General features: G+C 41.0%; 1 protein-coding gene across 3 annotated transcripts in view; it reads right to left on the bottom strand.

Moving 5' to 3' along the window:
- The window catches only part of pps (protein partner of snf), a 424,574-nt gene that overhangs the window by 265,532 nt on the left and 142,201 nt on the right, over window positions 1-16,841 (bottom strand). For all 3 annotated transcript variants that reach the window (XM_071664264.1, XM_071664265.1, XM_071664266.1), the window contains exon 7: window positions 2,894-4,602. In XM_071664264.1, coding sequence (XP_071520365.1) covers window positions 2,894-4,602 — 1,709 coding nt within the window. The remainder of the gene's footprint in view (window positions 1-2,893; window positions 4,603-16,841) is intronic.

Genomic DNA, 16,841 nt, shown 5'->3' with positions numbered 1-16,841 from the left:
TTGAGACAGCAGAAGAGGGTGTTTTGAAATGGTTTGGGCACATGGAGAGAATGAGTGAGAAAAGATTGACCAAGAGGATATATGTCTCGGAGGTGGAGGGAATGAGAAGTGGGACACCAAATTGGAGGTGGAAAGATGGAGTGAAAAAGATTTTGTGTGATCGGGGCCTGAAAATGCAGGAGGGTGAAAGGAGGGCAAAGAATAGAGTGAATTGGATCGATGTGGTATACCGGGGTTGACGTGCTGTCAGTGGATTGAATCAGGGCATGTGAAGTGTCTGGGGTAAACCATGGAAAGCTGTGTAGGTATGTATATTTGCGTGAGTGGACGTGTATGTATATACATGTGTATGGAGGTGGGTTGGGCCATTTCTTTCGTCTGTTTCCTTGCGCTACCTCGCAAACGTGGGAGACAGCGGCAAAAGAAAAAAAAAAATTATACATATATATATATATAAATACCTGTGGAAGGTATTAAGAATATATGGTGTGGGAGGCAAGTTGTTAGAAGCAGTGAAAAGTTTTTATCGAGGATGTAAGGCATGTGTAGGTGTAGGAAGACAGGAAAGTGATTGGTTCTCAGTGAATGTTGGTTTGCAGCAGGGGTGTGTGATGTCTCCATGGTTGTTTAATTTGTTTATGGATGGGGTTGTTAGGGAGGTGAATGCAAGAGTTTTGGAAAGAGGGGCAAGTATGAAGTCTGCAGCGGATGAGAGAGCTTTGGAAGTGTCAGTTGTTGTTCGCTGATGATACAGCGCTGATGGCTGATTCGTGTGAGAAACTGCAGAAGCTGGTGACTGAGTTTGGTAAAGTGTGTGAAAGAAGAAAGCTGAGAGTAAATGTGAATAAGAGTAAGATTATTTGGTACAGTAGGGTTGAGGGACAAGTCAATGGGAGGTAAGTTTGAATAGAGGAAAAACTGAGGAAAGTGAATTGTTTTATATATCTGGGAGTGGATTTGGCAGCAGATGGAACCATGGAAGGGGAAACAAGTCATAGGATGGGGGAGGGGGCGAAAGTTCTGGGAGCGTCGAAGAATGTGTGGAAGTCGAGAACATTATCTCAGAAAGCAAAAATGGGTATGTTTGAAGGAATAGTGGTTCCAACAATGTTATATGGTTGTGAGGCGTGGGCATAGATCAAGTTGCGCGGAGGAGGGTGGATGTGCTGGAAATGAGATGTTTGAGGACAATATGTGGTGTGAGGTGGTTTGACTGAGTACGTAATAATAGGGTAAGAGAGATGTGTGGTAATAAAAAGAGTGTGGTTGAGAGAGCAGAAGAGGGTGTTTTGAAATGGTTTGGTCGCATGGAGAGAATGAGTGAGGAAAGATTAACAAAGAGGATATATGTGTCAGAGGTGGAGGGAACGAGGAGAAGTGGGAAACCAAATTGGAGGTGGAAAGATGGAGTGAAAAAGATTTTAAGTGATCAGGGCCTGAACATGCAGGAGGGTGAAAGGCGTGCAAGGAATAGAGTGAATTGGAACGATGCGGTACACTAGGGTCGACGTGCTGTCAACGGATTGAACCAGGGCATGTGAAGCGTCCGGGGTAAACCATGGAAAGTTCTGTGGGGCCTGGATGAGGAAAGGGCACTGTGGTTTTGGTGCATTATACATGACAGCTAGAGACTGAGTGCGAACAAATGTGGCCTTTGTTGTCTTTTCCTAGCGCTACCTCGCGCACATGTGGTGGGAGGGGGTTGTCATTTCATGTGTGGCGGGGTGGCGATGGGATGAATAAAGGCAGACAGTATGAATTATGTATATATGTATATGTCTGTGTATGTATATTTGCATGTGGACGTGTATGTATATACATGTGTATGTGTGTGGGTTGGGCCATTCTTTCATCTGTTTCCTTGGCTACCTCGCTAACGCGGGAGACAGCGACAAAGTAAAATAAATAAATAAATAATGAGAGGATGGGCCTTTCTAAATGTTTCCTGGCACGACCTCACTGATGCAGGAATGCTGCAAATACAATTATGGTCATCTAAAAAGGGTGGGCATAGGACACTGCCTTTTCATCAAAATATTGAAGGTAGGCTGAGACCAGGCCTAAATATTCCCAGAGAATACCTATATCTCATGCTCGTGGGACAGTCTGTATGAGAGAGAAATAAGAAATACATGATTAAATTACAATGAAATATACAACAGTTCCATTTGTTACATGCACCTATAATGATATTTAGAAACCATATCAAGACTCCCAAGAAACAAAAGTCACATTCATCAACCTCCACTGCAAGAGCCAGAGCAATGGTGAGGTGGTGCAGTAGATTGGGGTGAATAAATCCACTGTAAAAAAGTGGATTAGATTCTAATTAACAGAAAATTACATTGTACTGTTTTGACTACTCCCTTACAAGCAAATACATTTTTGTACTGTCACTGTTTGATATCAACCATTTCAATTTCTCATTGTTTACTTTCATAAAATAATTCATAAGGGGGAACTCATTCAGTTACCATTTCAAAGCTCTATTTCCTATTATATTAGTGGGCCAAATACTTTTTCACTGAGTATCAATTAAGTATAAATTACACTTGTTTGTTCTATTTCAACAACATTCTTTTTATCATAAGTAAAATTTGTAATATAATTACAAAGATTTCAGTCCAAGAATATTGCAAAAATACCAACAATACTGAAAAAACTGAAGAAATGCATTTCATCTTAAAATTCATTACAACTACAGGGAATGATACTTTTTGTTGCTTATACAGAAGGATGGTTATAAACTGGAGAAAAAAGTATACTTTGGGATGAACTATGGGAAGGGTGTGCTTGTTTCAATGGTTGTATAACTATGGGAAGAAGGAAAGGTAAAGTAGATAGGCATGAAGGCATAAAACCAGTACAGCATACTGTGAAAAATATATCTTACTTCGTCTCCTCCACTATCCAAATCCTCTTCTGGTTCTCCTTCTTCTTCCTCATCTGGAACAAGTTCTTCTTTTATGTCAAAAGTCAACATTTCATCACCAAAAGTTTTCTTTTTTATGGCTCGGTTACTACGTCTAACTGGTGAACCCTCTACAGGGGTGAAGTGTAGTTGTGGATTTACCTTTGTCATTTGTATGGATTTAGCTGGAGTGCTGAGTGTTTCTTTTGTTTTAATCCTCTGCATTTCTCCAATCTTTCTCTGCAATGCAAACTCATTATTCTTATGTAAAACTTTTTCACTTTTTTTGTGATGCTCTTCTATTTTTGAATCAATTTCTTCATCCTTCTTTTGCTGAATATTTTCTTTTTTTTGCATGTCTTTCCTCATCTGTATAGCTTCTCTCCTTCTTAGTAGCTCTTCTCTTTTCTTTTGTATTTCCTCCTTCTTCCTAAGTGCTTCCTCCTTTTTCTTTAACAGGGAAACTTCTTCAAATGTTTTATGTAGGTCTCCACTTTTTTGTGTTTCTGTCCTATCAATCTTCTTTTCCATGGGTCCTTTACAGTGACTGTCTCCCTTGGGAGATGTTTTAATCTCCTCATTCTCATTCACCAGCCCTCCTGCAAAATTTAAATTTTCATTTTCTTGAGGATTAGCTTTCTTCTTTTGTAAGTACAACTCTTTCTTTAGTAAAGTCTTCTGTTTTGAGGGTGACACTTTTTCATCTTCTCGAGGTGGATCTCTAGGTGGAATAACTTTTACCAAAGTCTCCCGATACATTCCAGCTTTGGCAGAGTTTAACACAACAACTTGACGAACTCCTACTGGGTTCTTAACTTGAATGACCCTTGGTCTTATTCCACTACCAATTGCCCTCGTTTCTAAAGATTTGTTGGACTTAGATTCTGAGCTTAACTCATCTGAAACTTGCGCAGCAGAATTAAAGACATTCTTGTCCACTTGGTTTGTTTCCACTGTCAAGGGCAAAATGGCATTCTCAGCTGTGCTGGTAACAAAATTTTTGAGTTTATCTTCAATATCATTTTTGGTGGGAACATCTTGTAAGAGTTTTTCATCATTTTGTTTAGGTTTCTCATCCTCCACACTTGCACCCACCTGTCCAGTTCCTTTTCTAAACTGTTTCTTAACTAACACAATTTTTTTGGCTTTAAGAGACTTCCCATTTCCCTTTACCATTATCGCCTGAGTTTGATTAATCTCTCCAACTTTAAGCATAACATCTGGAGTAGAAAATAAGGCTGGCTCAAACTCAGGTATTAACTTAGGTGTCAGTGGTGCTTTCTTGGCCTTCTTTTTATTGGCATCACATATCCTTTCCTGTTCCTGTGTCAAATTGATTTCATTAGATATATCAGCCTCAAATTCTATGGCACTGCACTTTCTCAAATATTCCTCCTCAGTTTTGCTTGCATTTTTTTCACTGAAGACAGCACATAACTCTTTGTCTTCATAAAGGGTAGATACATCTGGATTTTCAAGAAATGTTGATAATTTCTTTTTGTCACTATAAAGATGTAGAGTCTTTTCATTACCAAGAGCTACAGCCTTTTTGTCATCACTTAGAGGTGATACAATGTCATCATTATGGGCTGGTACAAATGAGTCCTCACTAAGGGTAGAAATATTCTTGTCATGTGGATCCTCAACTACTGTCTTCTCTGTACTATCTTTCACCTCCTTTATCTTCACGCCTATTGAAAAAAAAGAGAAAAGGAAAATTATCATTCAATCTCATAGAGCTCCTTTGATTACAGATAATTTGTTATCCCATTTAACCCTTTCACAGCAACTCTTTTATATGCAAATAACATACACACCAAGTGACTGTGATGTTCACATTTACTCCACAGCTACCAGAAACTGTTTCCTCTACTGTACGATTCAGGAACATCTCTGAGACCTCAAAACATCTGCCACATTTGTGTGCATGCTGAAAGATGTCCTGTGCCAGATTTCACTGATTAATTGGCAGGTGTAGCCATTATATCTCTTCATGTTTTGAGCTAATTTTACAGCTTTACATGAGTTAGACACGTGAAATTCATATGAAATGTACATAATGATATATAACATGTTTTAGGAGAAAACTAAACATGCAACAAGTGACTAGAAATGTTATTATACCATTATGATTTTCAAACTCCCCTTTTGAATAGAACACTGTGGCATTGCATACACAATATTGATGATTTTCACGACAAAAATGAAGGGCAACTTTGCTTTACTGCTTAATTTTCATCACAAAAATTAAGAATGGAATGCATTGACTCTGGAAAGTAAACATCTTCACCATTACAGAAGGTGCACCACTAACAGCAAGCAATGCCTTACAGTGCTTCAACCAATCACTGCCTGAAAGATGTTTTTGGTCTACTATCACACAACAGCATTCCCTCCCACTAAACATGCCAGATAATAATTTTCAAATGCCATAACATTTGAAATGAATTTTAATATTCAAGGTATTCTAAGTTCATCAAATTCATACATCATCTTATCTAAAGTTTACATTAATACTGGAACTATAATATCAGTTTTGGTCAAACAAATATTTTTCATGCATACTCCTATGGCTATGCATTTTTCACTAAAAAGTGTTTAATGAAATAATTTTTCTTTTAATGTTACCAGACTCCTGCTTGAGGTTACAACACAAGTGAAAATTGATCTTTGGCAAGGCTGTATCACTTGGAGTGGAGTCTCATGAAAGAACTTCTCACTCCAAAGGAGCCCACATTTCCCTGCTATTGGAAGTAGGGCAGGCTTGGGTTGCAAGAGCCTTTAGAAAGATTCTAGGTAAAACCAGGTCCTGGGGTAATCAAAAACAGAAAAAATATCCTTTACAACTTCATAATTTAGAGGTCATAACATAGGAAACTGATCATATCTTTATTACTTCAATAGAAAGCTTAAACTGATTGACTTAAACTGTGCCATAATTGTCAAAGCATGATTAAGTGCTACGTACATCTCCTAAGACATAATTTCTGCATGACTTTTAAATTACATACCAAGTGTAGAATTAATAAATTTCTTTTCCCCAAAGTGAAATAAAGCTAGAGAATATATTCATATTCCATTTTTTATACTTTTGCATTCATATCTTTAATTTCATAAGGATTGAATAAGTTTTGATAATTTCTTTTTTGTCCAGTGAAGCATTCATAAACTTCGACAATTCAGATATATATATTTCTTTTCTTTTCTTTCATACTATTCACCATTTCCCGCCTCAGCGAGGTAGTGTTAAGAACAGAGGACTGGGCCTCTGAGGAAACATCCTCACCCGGCCCCTTTCTCTGTTCCTTCCTTTGGAAAATTAAAAAAAAAAAAATGAGGGGAAGATTTCCAGCCCCCCCGCTCCCTTCCCTTTTAGTCGCCTTCTACGAAACGCAGGGAATATGTGGGAAGTATTCTTTCTCCCCTATCCCCAGGGATAATCTATATATATATTCATATATATTTCATATTTTTTATTTATTCATCATACTTTGTCGCTGTCTCCCACGTTAGCGAGGTAGCGCAAAGAAACAGACAAAAGAATGGCCCACCCACCCACATACACTTGTATATACATACACGTCCACAAATGCACATATACATACCTATATATCTCAACGTATACATATATATATACACACAAAAACATATACATACATACACATGCACATAATTCATAGTCTGCTCTTATTCATTCCCGTTGCCACCCTGCCACACGAAATAACAAACCCCTCCCCCCACATGTGCACGAGGTAGCGCTAGGAAAAGACAACAAAGGCCACATTCATTCACACTCAGTCTCTAGCTGTCATGTATAATGCACCGAAACCACAGCTCCCTTTCCACATCCAGGCCCCACACAACTTTCCATGGTTTACCCCAGATGCTTCACATGCCCTGGATCAATCCATTGACGGCACGTCGACCCCGGTATACCACATCGTTCCAATTCACTCTATTCCTTGCATGCCTTTCACCCTCCTGCATGTTCAGGCCCCAATCACTCAAAATCTTTTTCACTCCATCTTTCCACCTCCAATTTGGTCTCCCACTTCTCCTCGTTCCCTCCACCTCTAACAATCTTTCCTCACCCATTCTCTCCATGTGGCCAAACCATTTCAAAACACCCTCTTCTGCTCTCTCACCCACTCTTAACCACACTTTTCACAAACACACATCTCTCTTACCCTTTCATTACTTACTCAATCAAACCACCTCACACCACATATTGTCCTCAAACATTTCATTTCCAGCACATCCACCCTCCTCCGCACAACTCTATCTATAGCCTACGCCTCGCAACCATATATCATTGTTGGAACCACTATTCCTTCAAACATACCCATTTTTTCTTTCCAAGATAATGTTCTCGACTTCCACACATTCTTCAACGCTCCCAGAACTTTCGCCCCCTCCCCTAACTTATGATTCACTTCCGCTCCCATGGTTCCATCTGCTGCCAAATCCACTCACAGATATCTAAAACACTTTACTTCCTCCAGTTTTTCTCCATTCAACCTTACTTCCCAATTGACTTGTCCCTCAACCCTACTGCACCTAATAACCTTGCTCTTATTCACATTTACTCTCAGCTTTCTTCTTTCACACACTTTACCAAACTCAGTCGCAAGCTTCTACAGTTTCTCACACGAATCAGCCACCAGCGCTGTATCATCAGCAAACAACAACTGACTCACTTCCCAAGTTCTCTCAACAACAACAGACTGCACACTTGCCCCTCTTTCCAAAACTCTTGCATTCACCTCCCTAACAACCCCATCCATAAACAAATTACACAACCATGGAGACATCACACACCCCTGCCACAAACCAACATTCAGTGAGAACCAATCACTTTCCTTTCTTCCTACACATACACATGCCTTACATCCTCGATAAAAACTTTTCACTGCTTCTAACAACTTGCCTCCCACACCATATATTCTTACTACCTTCCACAAAGCATCTCTATCAACTCTATCATATGCCTTCTCCAGATCCTTAAATGCTACATACAAATCCATTTGCTTTTCTAAGTATTTCCCACATACATTCTTCAAAGCAAACACCTGATCCACACATCCTCTACCACTTCTGAAACCACACTGCTCTTCCCCAGTCTGATGGTCTGTACATGCCTTCACCCTCTCAATCAATACCCTCCCACATAACTTCCCAGGAATACTCAACAAACTTACACCTCTGTATTTGAGCACTCGCTTTTATCCCCCCTGCCTTTGTACAATGGCAGTATGCAAGCATTCCACCAATCCTCAGGCACCTCACCATGAGTCATACATACATTAAATAACCTTACCAACCAGTCAACAATATAGTCACCCCCTTTTTTAATAAATTCTACGGCAATACCATCCTAACCAGTTGCCTCGCCGGTTTTCATCTTCCGCAAAGCTTTTACTACCTCTTCTCTGTTTACCAAATCATTCTCCCTAACCCTCTCAATTTGCACACCATCTCGACGAAAACACCCTATATCTGCCACTCTATCATCAAACACATTCAACAAACCTTCAAAATACTCACTCCATCTCCTTTTCACATCACCACTACTTGTTATCACCTCCCCATTAGCCCCCTTCACTGATGTTCCCTCGTCTTACGCACTTATTTACCTCCTTCCAAATCATCTTTTTATTCTCCTTAAAACCTGATGATACTCTCTCACCCCAACTCTCATTTGCCCTCTTTTTCACCTCTTGCACCTTTCTCTTGACCTCCTCCCTCTTTCTTTTATACATCTCCCACTCATTTGCATTATTTCCCTGCAAAAATCATCCAAATGCCTCTCTCTTTCTTTCACTAATAATCTTACTTCTTCATCACACCACTCACTAACCTTTCTAATCTGCCCACCTCCCACGCTTCTCATGCCACAAGCATCTTTAGTGCAAGCCATAACTGCTTCCCTAAATACCTCTCATTCCTCCCCCAATCCCCTTACATCTTTTGTTCTCACCTTTTTCCATCTGTACTCAATCTCTCCTGGTACTTCCTCACACAAGTCTCCTTCCCAAGCTCACTTACTCTCACCACTCTCTTCACCCCAACATTCTTCTTTTCTGAAAACCTCTACAAATCTTCACCTTTGCCTCCACAAGATAATGATCAGACATCCCTCCAGTTGCACCTCTCAGCTCATTACATCCAAAAAATCTCTCTTTCATGCACCTAACAATCAACATGTAATCCAATAACGTTCTCTCCTACTGACAACAAGGTATTCCCAATCACCAATCCTTTTTCAGCAAATAAATCTACAAGCTCTTCACCATTTCCATTTACAACACTGAATACCCCATGTACACCAATTATTCCCTCAACTGCCACATTACTCACCTTTCCATTCAAATCACCCATCACTACAACCCGGTCTCATGCATCAAAACTACTAACACACTCATTCAGCTGCTCCCAAAACACTTGCTTCTCATGATCTTTCTTCTCATGCCAAGGTGCATCTGCACCAATAATCATCCATCTTTCTCCACCCACTTTCAGTTTTACCCATATCAATCTAGACTTTACTTTCTTACACTCTATCACATACTCCCACCACTCCTGTTTCAGGAGTAGTGCTACTCCTTCCCTTGCTCTTGTCCTCTCACTAACCCCTGACTTTACTCCCAAGACATTCTCAAACCACTCTTCCCCTTTACCCTTGAGCTTCGTTTCAATCAGAGGCAAAATATCCTGGTTCCTTTCCTCAAACTTACTACCTATCTCTCCTTTTTTCTCATCTTGGTTACATCCACACACATTTAGACACCCCAATCTGAGCCTTCGAGGAGGATGAGCACTCCCCGCATAACTCCTTCTTCTGTTTCTCCTTTTAGTTAGTTAAAATACAAGGAGGGGAGGGTTTTTAGCCCCCTGCTCCCATCCCCTTTAGTCGGCTTCTATGACACGTGAGGAATGTGTGGGAAGTATTCTTTCTCCCCTATCCCCAGGGGATAGGGGAGGAGTACTTCCCACGTATTCTCTGCATGTCATAGAAGGCGACTAAAAGGGGAGGGAGCAGAGGGCTGGAAATCCTCCGCTCTCGCTTTCAATCTTCCAAAAAAGGGAAAAGAGAAGGGGCCAGTTGAGGATATTCTCTCAAAGGCTCAATCCTCTGTCCTTAACACTACCTTCCTAATGCGGGAAATGGCAAATAGTATGAAAGGTAAAACAAAAAAAAAATTCTTTTATTATACTTAATCGCCACCTCCCACGTCAGCGAGGTAGCACAAGGAAACAGATGAGGAATGGTCCTACCCACCCAACATACACATGCATTTATATAAATGCCCATACATGCACATATGCATACATATACATTTCAAGGTATACATACATATACATACACACACATATATATATAAGCATGTACATATTCATACATTTTGCTTTCATCCATTTCTGTCGCCACCCAGCCACATGAGATAGCATCCCCCCAGGTAGGCAGCGCAAAGAAAAGACAAAAAAAGGTCACATTCGTTCACACTCAGTTTCTAATTATCAAGTGTAATGCACTGAAACCACAGCTCTCTTTCCACATCCAGGCCCCACAAAACTTTCCATGGTTTACCCCAGATGCTTCACATGCCCTGGTTCAATCCACTGACAGCACATCAACCCCAGTATACCACATCGTTCCAATTCACTCTATTCCTTGCACACCTTTCACCCTCCAGCATGTTCAGGCCCTGATAGCTCAAAACCTTTTTCACTCCATCCTTCCATAAAAAGATGTTTTGGAAGGAGGTAAATAACGTGTGTAAGACAAGAGAACAAATGGTAACATTGGTTGAAGGGGCTCAAATGGGGAGGTAATAACAGGTAGTGATGAAGTGAGGAGATGGAGTGAGTATTTTGAAGGTTGGTTGAATGCGTTCGATGACAGAATAGCAGATATAAGGTGTTTTGGTCAGGGTGGTGCATGAAGTGAAAGGGTCAGGGAGAATGGTTTGGTAAAGAGATAAGAGGTAGTGAAACCTTTGGAGAGGATGAAACCCAGCAAGGCAACAGGTTCGGATGGTATTGCAGTGGAATTTACCAAATTTATGTATGGATGGTAAAATGCCTGAGGATTGGTGGAATGCATGCATAGTGCCATTGTACAAAGGGAAAGGGGATAAAGGTGAGTGTTCAAATTACAGAGGCATAAGTCTGTTGAGTATTCTGGGAAATTATATGGGAGGGTATTGACTGAGAGGGTGAAGGCATGTACAGAGCATCAGATTGGGGAAGAACAGTGTGGCTTCAGAAGTGGTAGAGGATATGTGGATCAGGTGTTTGCTTTGAAAAATGTATGTGAGAAATACTTGGAAAAACAGATGGATTCGTATGTAGCATTTATGGATCTGGAGAATGCACATGACAGTGCTGATAGAGATGCTTTGTGGAAAGTTTTAAGAGTATGTGGTGTGGGAGGTAAGTTGCTAGAAGCAGTGGAAAGTTTTTACCAAGGATGTAAGGCATATGTACAAGTAGGATGAGAGGAGAGTGATTGATTCCCAGTGAATGTCAGTTTGCAGCAGGGGTGTGTGATGTCCCCATGGTTGTTTTATTTGTTTGTGGATGGTGTGGTTAGGGAGGTAAATGCAGGAGTTTTGGAGAGAGGGGCATATATGCCATCTGTTGTGGATGAGAGTGCCTGGGAAGTCAGTCAGTTGTTGTTCTCTAATGAAACAGCTCTAGTGGCTAATTCATGTGAAAAACTGCAGAGGTTGGTGACTGAGTTTGGAAAAATGGGCAAAAGAAGAAAGTTGAGAGTAAATGTGAATAAGAGCAAGGCTATTAGTTTCAGTAAGGTCGAGGGACAAAGTGACTGGGATATTTGTTTGAATGGAGAAAAATTGGAGGAGGAGAAGTGTTTTAGATATCTGGGAGTGGACTTAGCAGTGAATGGAACGATGGAAATGGAAGTGAGTCTGAGGGTATGGGAGGGGGGCGAAGATTTTGCGAGTGATGAGGAATGTGTGGAAGGAGATAATGTTACCTTGGAGAGCAATAATGGTTATCTTTGAAGGAATAGTAGTTCCAACAATGTCATATGGTTGTGAGGCACAGGCTATAGAAAGGGTTTTACGGAGGAGGGTGAATGTGTTGAAAATGAAATGCTTGATGACAAATGTGATGTGAGGTGGTTTGATCGAGTAAGTAATGAAAGGGTAAGAGATACGTGTGGTAATAAAAAGAGTGTGGCTGAGAGAGAAGAGGGTGTGTTGAAATGGTTTGGACATATGGAGAGAATGAATGATGAAAGACTGACAAAGAGGATATATGTTTTCAGAGGTGAAGGGAACAAGGAGAAGCAGGAGACCAAATTGGATAGTGGAACGATGGAGTAAAAAAGATTTTGAGTGATCGGGGCCTGAACAAACAAGAGGGTGAGAGGCTTGCAAGGAATAGGCTGAATTGGAACGATGTGGTATTCCAGGGTCAACTTGCTGTCAATGGACTGAAACAGTGCATGTGAAGCGCTTAGGGTAAACCATGGAAAGGTCTACAGGGTCTGGATATGGATGGGGAGCTGTGGTTTCGGTGCATTACAAATGACAGCTAGAGACTGAGTGTAAACGAATGTGGCCTTTTTTTTTTAGCGTTTTCCTGGCACTACCTCGCTAAAGTGGGGGGAAACAATGCTATTTCCTGTGTGGCGGGGTAGTGACAGGAATGGATGAAGGCAAGCAAGTATGAACATGTAAAAGTGCATATATGTTTGTGTATGTGTATGTATATGTGCGTTTATGTATATATGTGAGAATATGAGTGGATGGGCCATTTCTTCATCTGTTTCCTGGCGGTACGTCACTGATGCAGGAAACGGTAATTAAGTACAATAATAATAATAATAATAATAATGATAATAATAATAATAAAAACAATAGGGGATAGGGGAGAAAGAATACTTCCCACGCATTCCTCACATGTCGTAGAAGGTGACTAAAGGGGACAGGAGCAAGGGGCTAGAACCTCTGTCTACCTTGTACTTTAACTTTCTTAAAGAGGAAACAGGAGTCATGCAGGTAGTGCTCATCCTCCTTGAAGGCTCAGATTGGGGGTGTCTAAATGGGTGTGGAAGTAACCAAGAGGAGAAAAAAGGAGAGATGTTTGAGGAAAGGAACCTGGATGTTTTGATTCCAAGTGAAACAAAGCTCAAGGGTAAAGGGGAAGAGTGGTTTGGGAGTGTCTTGGGAGTAAAGTTAAGGGTTGGTGAGAGAACAAGAGCAAAGGAAGGAACAGCACAACTCCTGAAACAGGAGTTGTGGGAGTATGTGATAGAGTGTAGGAAAGTAAACTCTAGACTGATATGGGTAAAACTGAAATTGGATGGGGAGTGATGGGTGATTATTGATGCCTATGCACCTAGTCATGAGAAGAAAGATCATGAGAAGCAAGCATTTTGGGAGCAGCTGAGTGAGTGTGTTAGCAGCTTTGATACATGAGACCGGGTTATAGTGCTGGGTGATTTGAATGCAAAGGTGAGTAATGTGGCGGTTGAGGGTATAATTGGTGTACATGGGGTGTTCAGTGTTGTAAATAGAAATGGTGAAGAGCTTGTACATTTGTGTGCTGAAAAAGGACTGGTGATTGGGAATACATAAGTATACATAAGTATAAGTATGTAATTAGGAGAGATGGCCAGAGAGCGTTATTGAACTGTGTTTTAATTGACAGGCGCATGAAAGAGAGACTTTTGGATGTTAATGTGCTGAGAGGGGCAACTGGAGGGATATCTGATCATTATCTTGTGGAGAAGGTGAAGATTTGTAGAGCTTTCCAGAAAAGAAGAGAGAGTGTTGAGGTGAAGAGAGTGGTGAGAGTAAGCGAGCTTGGAAAGGAGATGTGTGAGGAAGTACCAGGAGAGTTCGAGTGGAGAATTGAAAAAGGTGAGAGCAAATGAAACAAGGGGAGTGGGGGAGGAATGAACTGTATTTAGGGAAGCAGTGATGGCTTGCACAAAAGATGCATCTGGCATGAGAAAGCTGGGCAGATTAGAAAAGGTAGTGAGTGGTGGGATGAAGAAGTAAGATTGTTAGTGAAAGAAAAGAGAGAGAGAGAAGCATTTGGATGATTTTTGTAAGGAAGTAGTGCAAATAACTGCGAGATGTATAAAAGAAAGAGGCAGGATGTCAAGAGAAAGGTGCAAGAGGTGAAAAGAGGGCAAATGAGAGTTGGGGTGAAAGAGTATCATTGAATTTTTGGGAGAGTAAAATAGATGTTTTGGAAGAAGGTAAATAAAGTGCTTGAAACAAGAGAACAAATGGGAAAATTGGTGAAGGGGGCTAATAACAAGTAGTGGTGAAGTGAGAAGGAGATGGAGTGAGTATTTTGAAGGTTTGTTGAAAGTGTTTGGTGATAAGAGTGGCAGATATAGGGTGCTTTGGTTGAAGTAGTGTGCAAAGTGACAGGTTCAGGTAAAATGGTTTGGTAAACAGAAAAGAGGTAGTGAAAGCTTTGTGGAAGATGAAAGCCGGCAAGGTAGCAGGTTTGGATGGTACTGCAGTGGAATTTACTAAAAAAAAGGGGTGACTGTGTTGTTGACTGGTTGGTGAGGATATTCAATGTATTTATGGCTCATGGTGAAGTGCCCGAGGGTTGGCGGAATGCATGCATACTGCCATTTTACAAAGGCAAAGGGGATAAGAGTGAGTGCTCAAATTACAGAGGTATAAGTTTGTTGAGTATTCCTGGGCAAGTGTACGGGAGGTTATTGATTGTGAGGGTGAAGGCATGTACAAAGCATCTGACTGGGGAAGAGCAGTGTGGTTTCAGAAGTGGTAGAGGATGTGTGGATCAGGTGTTTGCTCTGAAGAATGTATGGAAGAAATACTTAGAAAAGCAAATGGATTTGTATGTAGCATTTATGGATCTGGAGAAGGCATATGAGAAGAGATGCTCTGTGGAAGGTATTAAGAGTATACGGCATAGGAGGTAAATTGCTAGAAGCAAAGAAGAGTTTTTATCGAGAATGTAAGGCATGTGTATAAGCAGGAAGAGAGTAAAGTGACTGGTTTTCAGTGAATGTTGGTTTGTGGCAGGGGTGCGTGATGTCTACATGGTTGTTTAATTTGTTTATGGATGGGGTTGTTAGAGAGGTGAATGCAAGAGATTTGGAGAAAGGAGCAAGTATGCAGTCTGTTGTGGATAAAAGGGCTTAGGAAGTGAGTCAGTTGCTGTTCGCTGATGATACAGCACTGATGGATGATTCAGGTGAGAAACTGCAGAAGCTGGTGACTTAGTTTGGTAAAGTGTGTGAAAGAAGAAAGCTCAGAGTAAGTGTGAATAAGAGCAAGGTTATTAGGTACAGTAGGGTTGAGGGACAAATCAATTGGGAGGTGAGTTTCAATGGAGAAAAACTCGAGGAAGTGAAGTGTTTTAGATATTTGGGAGTGGATTGAGCAGTGGATGGAACCATGGAAGCAGAAGTGAGTCACTGGGTGGGGGAGGGGGTGAAGGTTCTGGGAACGTTGAATAATGTGTGGAAGGTGAAAACGTTATCTCGGAGCAAAAACAGGTATGTTTGAAGGAATAGTGGTTCAAACAATGTTATATGGCGGTGAGGCATCGGCTATAGATAGGGTTGTGCGGAGGAGGGTGGATTTGTGTTTGTGTGTTTGAATGGAGAAAAACTGGAGGAAGTGAAGTGTTTTACATATCTAGGAGTGAATTTGGCAGCGGATGGAACCATGGAAGCGGAAGTGAATCGTAGGGTAGGGGAAGGGATGAAAGTTCTGGGAGCATTGAATCGAGAACATTATCTCAGATAGCAAAAATGTTTGAAGGAATAGTGGTTCCAACTATGTTCTATGGTTGTGAGGCATGGGCTATAGATAGAGTTGTGCGAAGGAGGGTGGATGTGCTGGAAATGAAATGATTGAGGACAATATGTGGTGTGAGGTGGTTTGATTGAGTATGTAATGAAAGGGTCAGAGAGATGTGTGGTAATAAAAAGAGTGTGGCTGAGAAATCATAAAAGGGTGTGTTGCAATGGTTTGGTCACATGGAGAGAATGAATGAGGAAAGATTGACAAAGTGGATATATGTGTCTGAGGTTGAGAGAACGAGAAGTGGGAGACCTAATTGGAGGTGGAAGGATGAAGTGAAAAAGATTTTGAGCAATCAAGGCCTGAACATACAGGAGGGTGAAAGGTGTGCAAGGAATAGAGTGAATTGGAACGTTGTGGTATACTGGGGTCGATGTGCTGTCAATGGATTGAACCAGAGCATGTGAAGCGTCTGGTGTAAACCATGGAAAGTTTTGTGGGGCCTGGATGTGGAAAGAGAGCTATGGTTTCAGTGCATTACATATGACTGCTAGAGACTGAGTGTGAACGAATGTGGCCTTTATTGTCTTTTCCTAGCGCTACTACACTCGCGCGCATGCAGGTAGAGGGGGGTGCCATTTCATATGTACATGTGTATATGTCTATGCATGTATATGTATGTAAACATTGAAATGTATAGGTATGTATATGTGCGTGTGTGGGCATTTATGTATATACATGTAAATGTAGGTGGGCTGGGCCATTCTTTCATCTGTTTCCTTGCGGTACCTCGCTACTATGGGAGACAATGACAAAGTGTAAATAAATAAATAATAATATTAAAAATAATAATAATATCAATTGGAGCTGTGGTTTCAGTGCATTACACATGACAGCTAGAGACTGAGTGTGAACAAATGTGGCCTGTGTAGTCTTTTCCTTGTGTGTGTGTGTGTGTGTGTGTGTGTGTGTGTGTGTGTGTGTGTGTGTGTGTGTGTGTCTGTGTGTGTGTGTGTGTGTGTGTGTGTGTGTGTGTGCGTGTGTGTGTGTATGGGTGTGTGCATGCTGTTTTTCATGTGTGGCGATGGGAAAGAATAAGGGCAGACAGTATGAATTATGTACATGTCTATACATGTATATGTCTGTGTGTGTGTGTG

The sequence above is a fragment of the Panulirus ornatus genome, chromosome 8 (assembly GCF_036320965.1).
Source record: "Panulirus ornatus isolate Po-2019 chromosome 8, ASM3632096v1, whole genome shotgun sequence".
NCBI lineage: Eukaryota > Metazoa > Arthropoda > Malacostraca > Decapoda > Palinuridae > Panulirus > Panulirus ornatus.
Note: the sequence above shows the minus strand (reverse complement) of the source record. Positions and strands in the feature narration are given on the sequence as shown.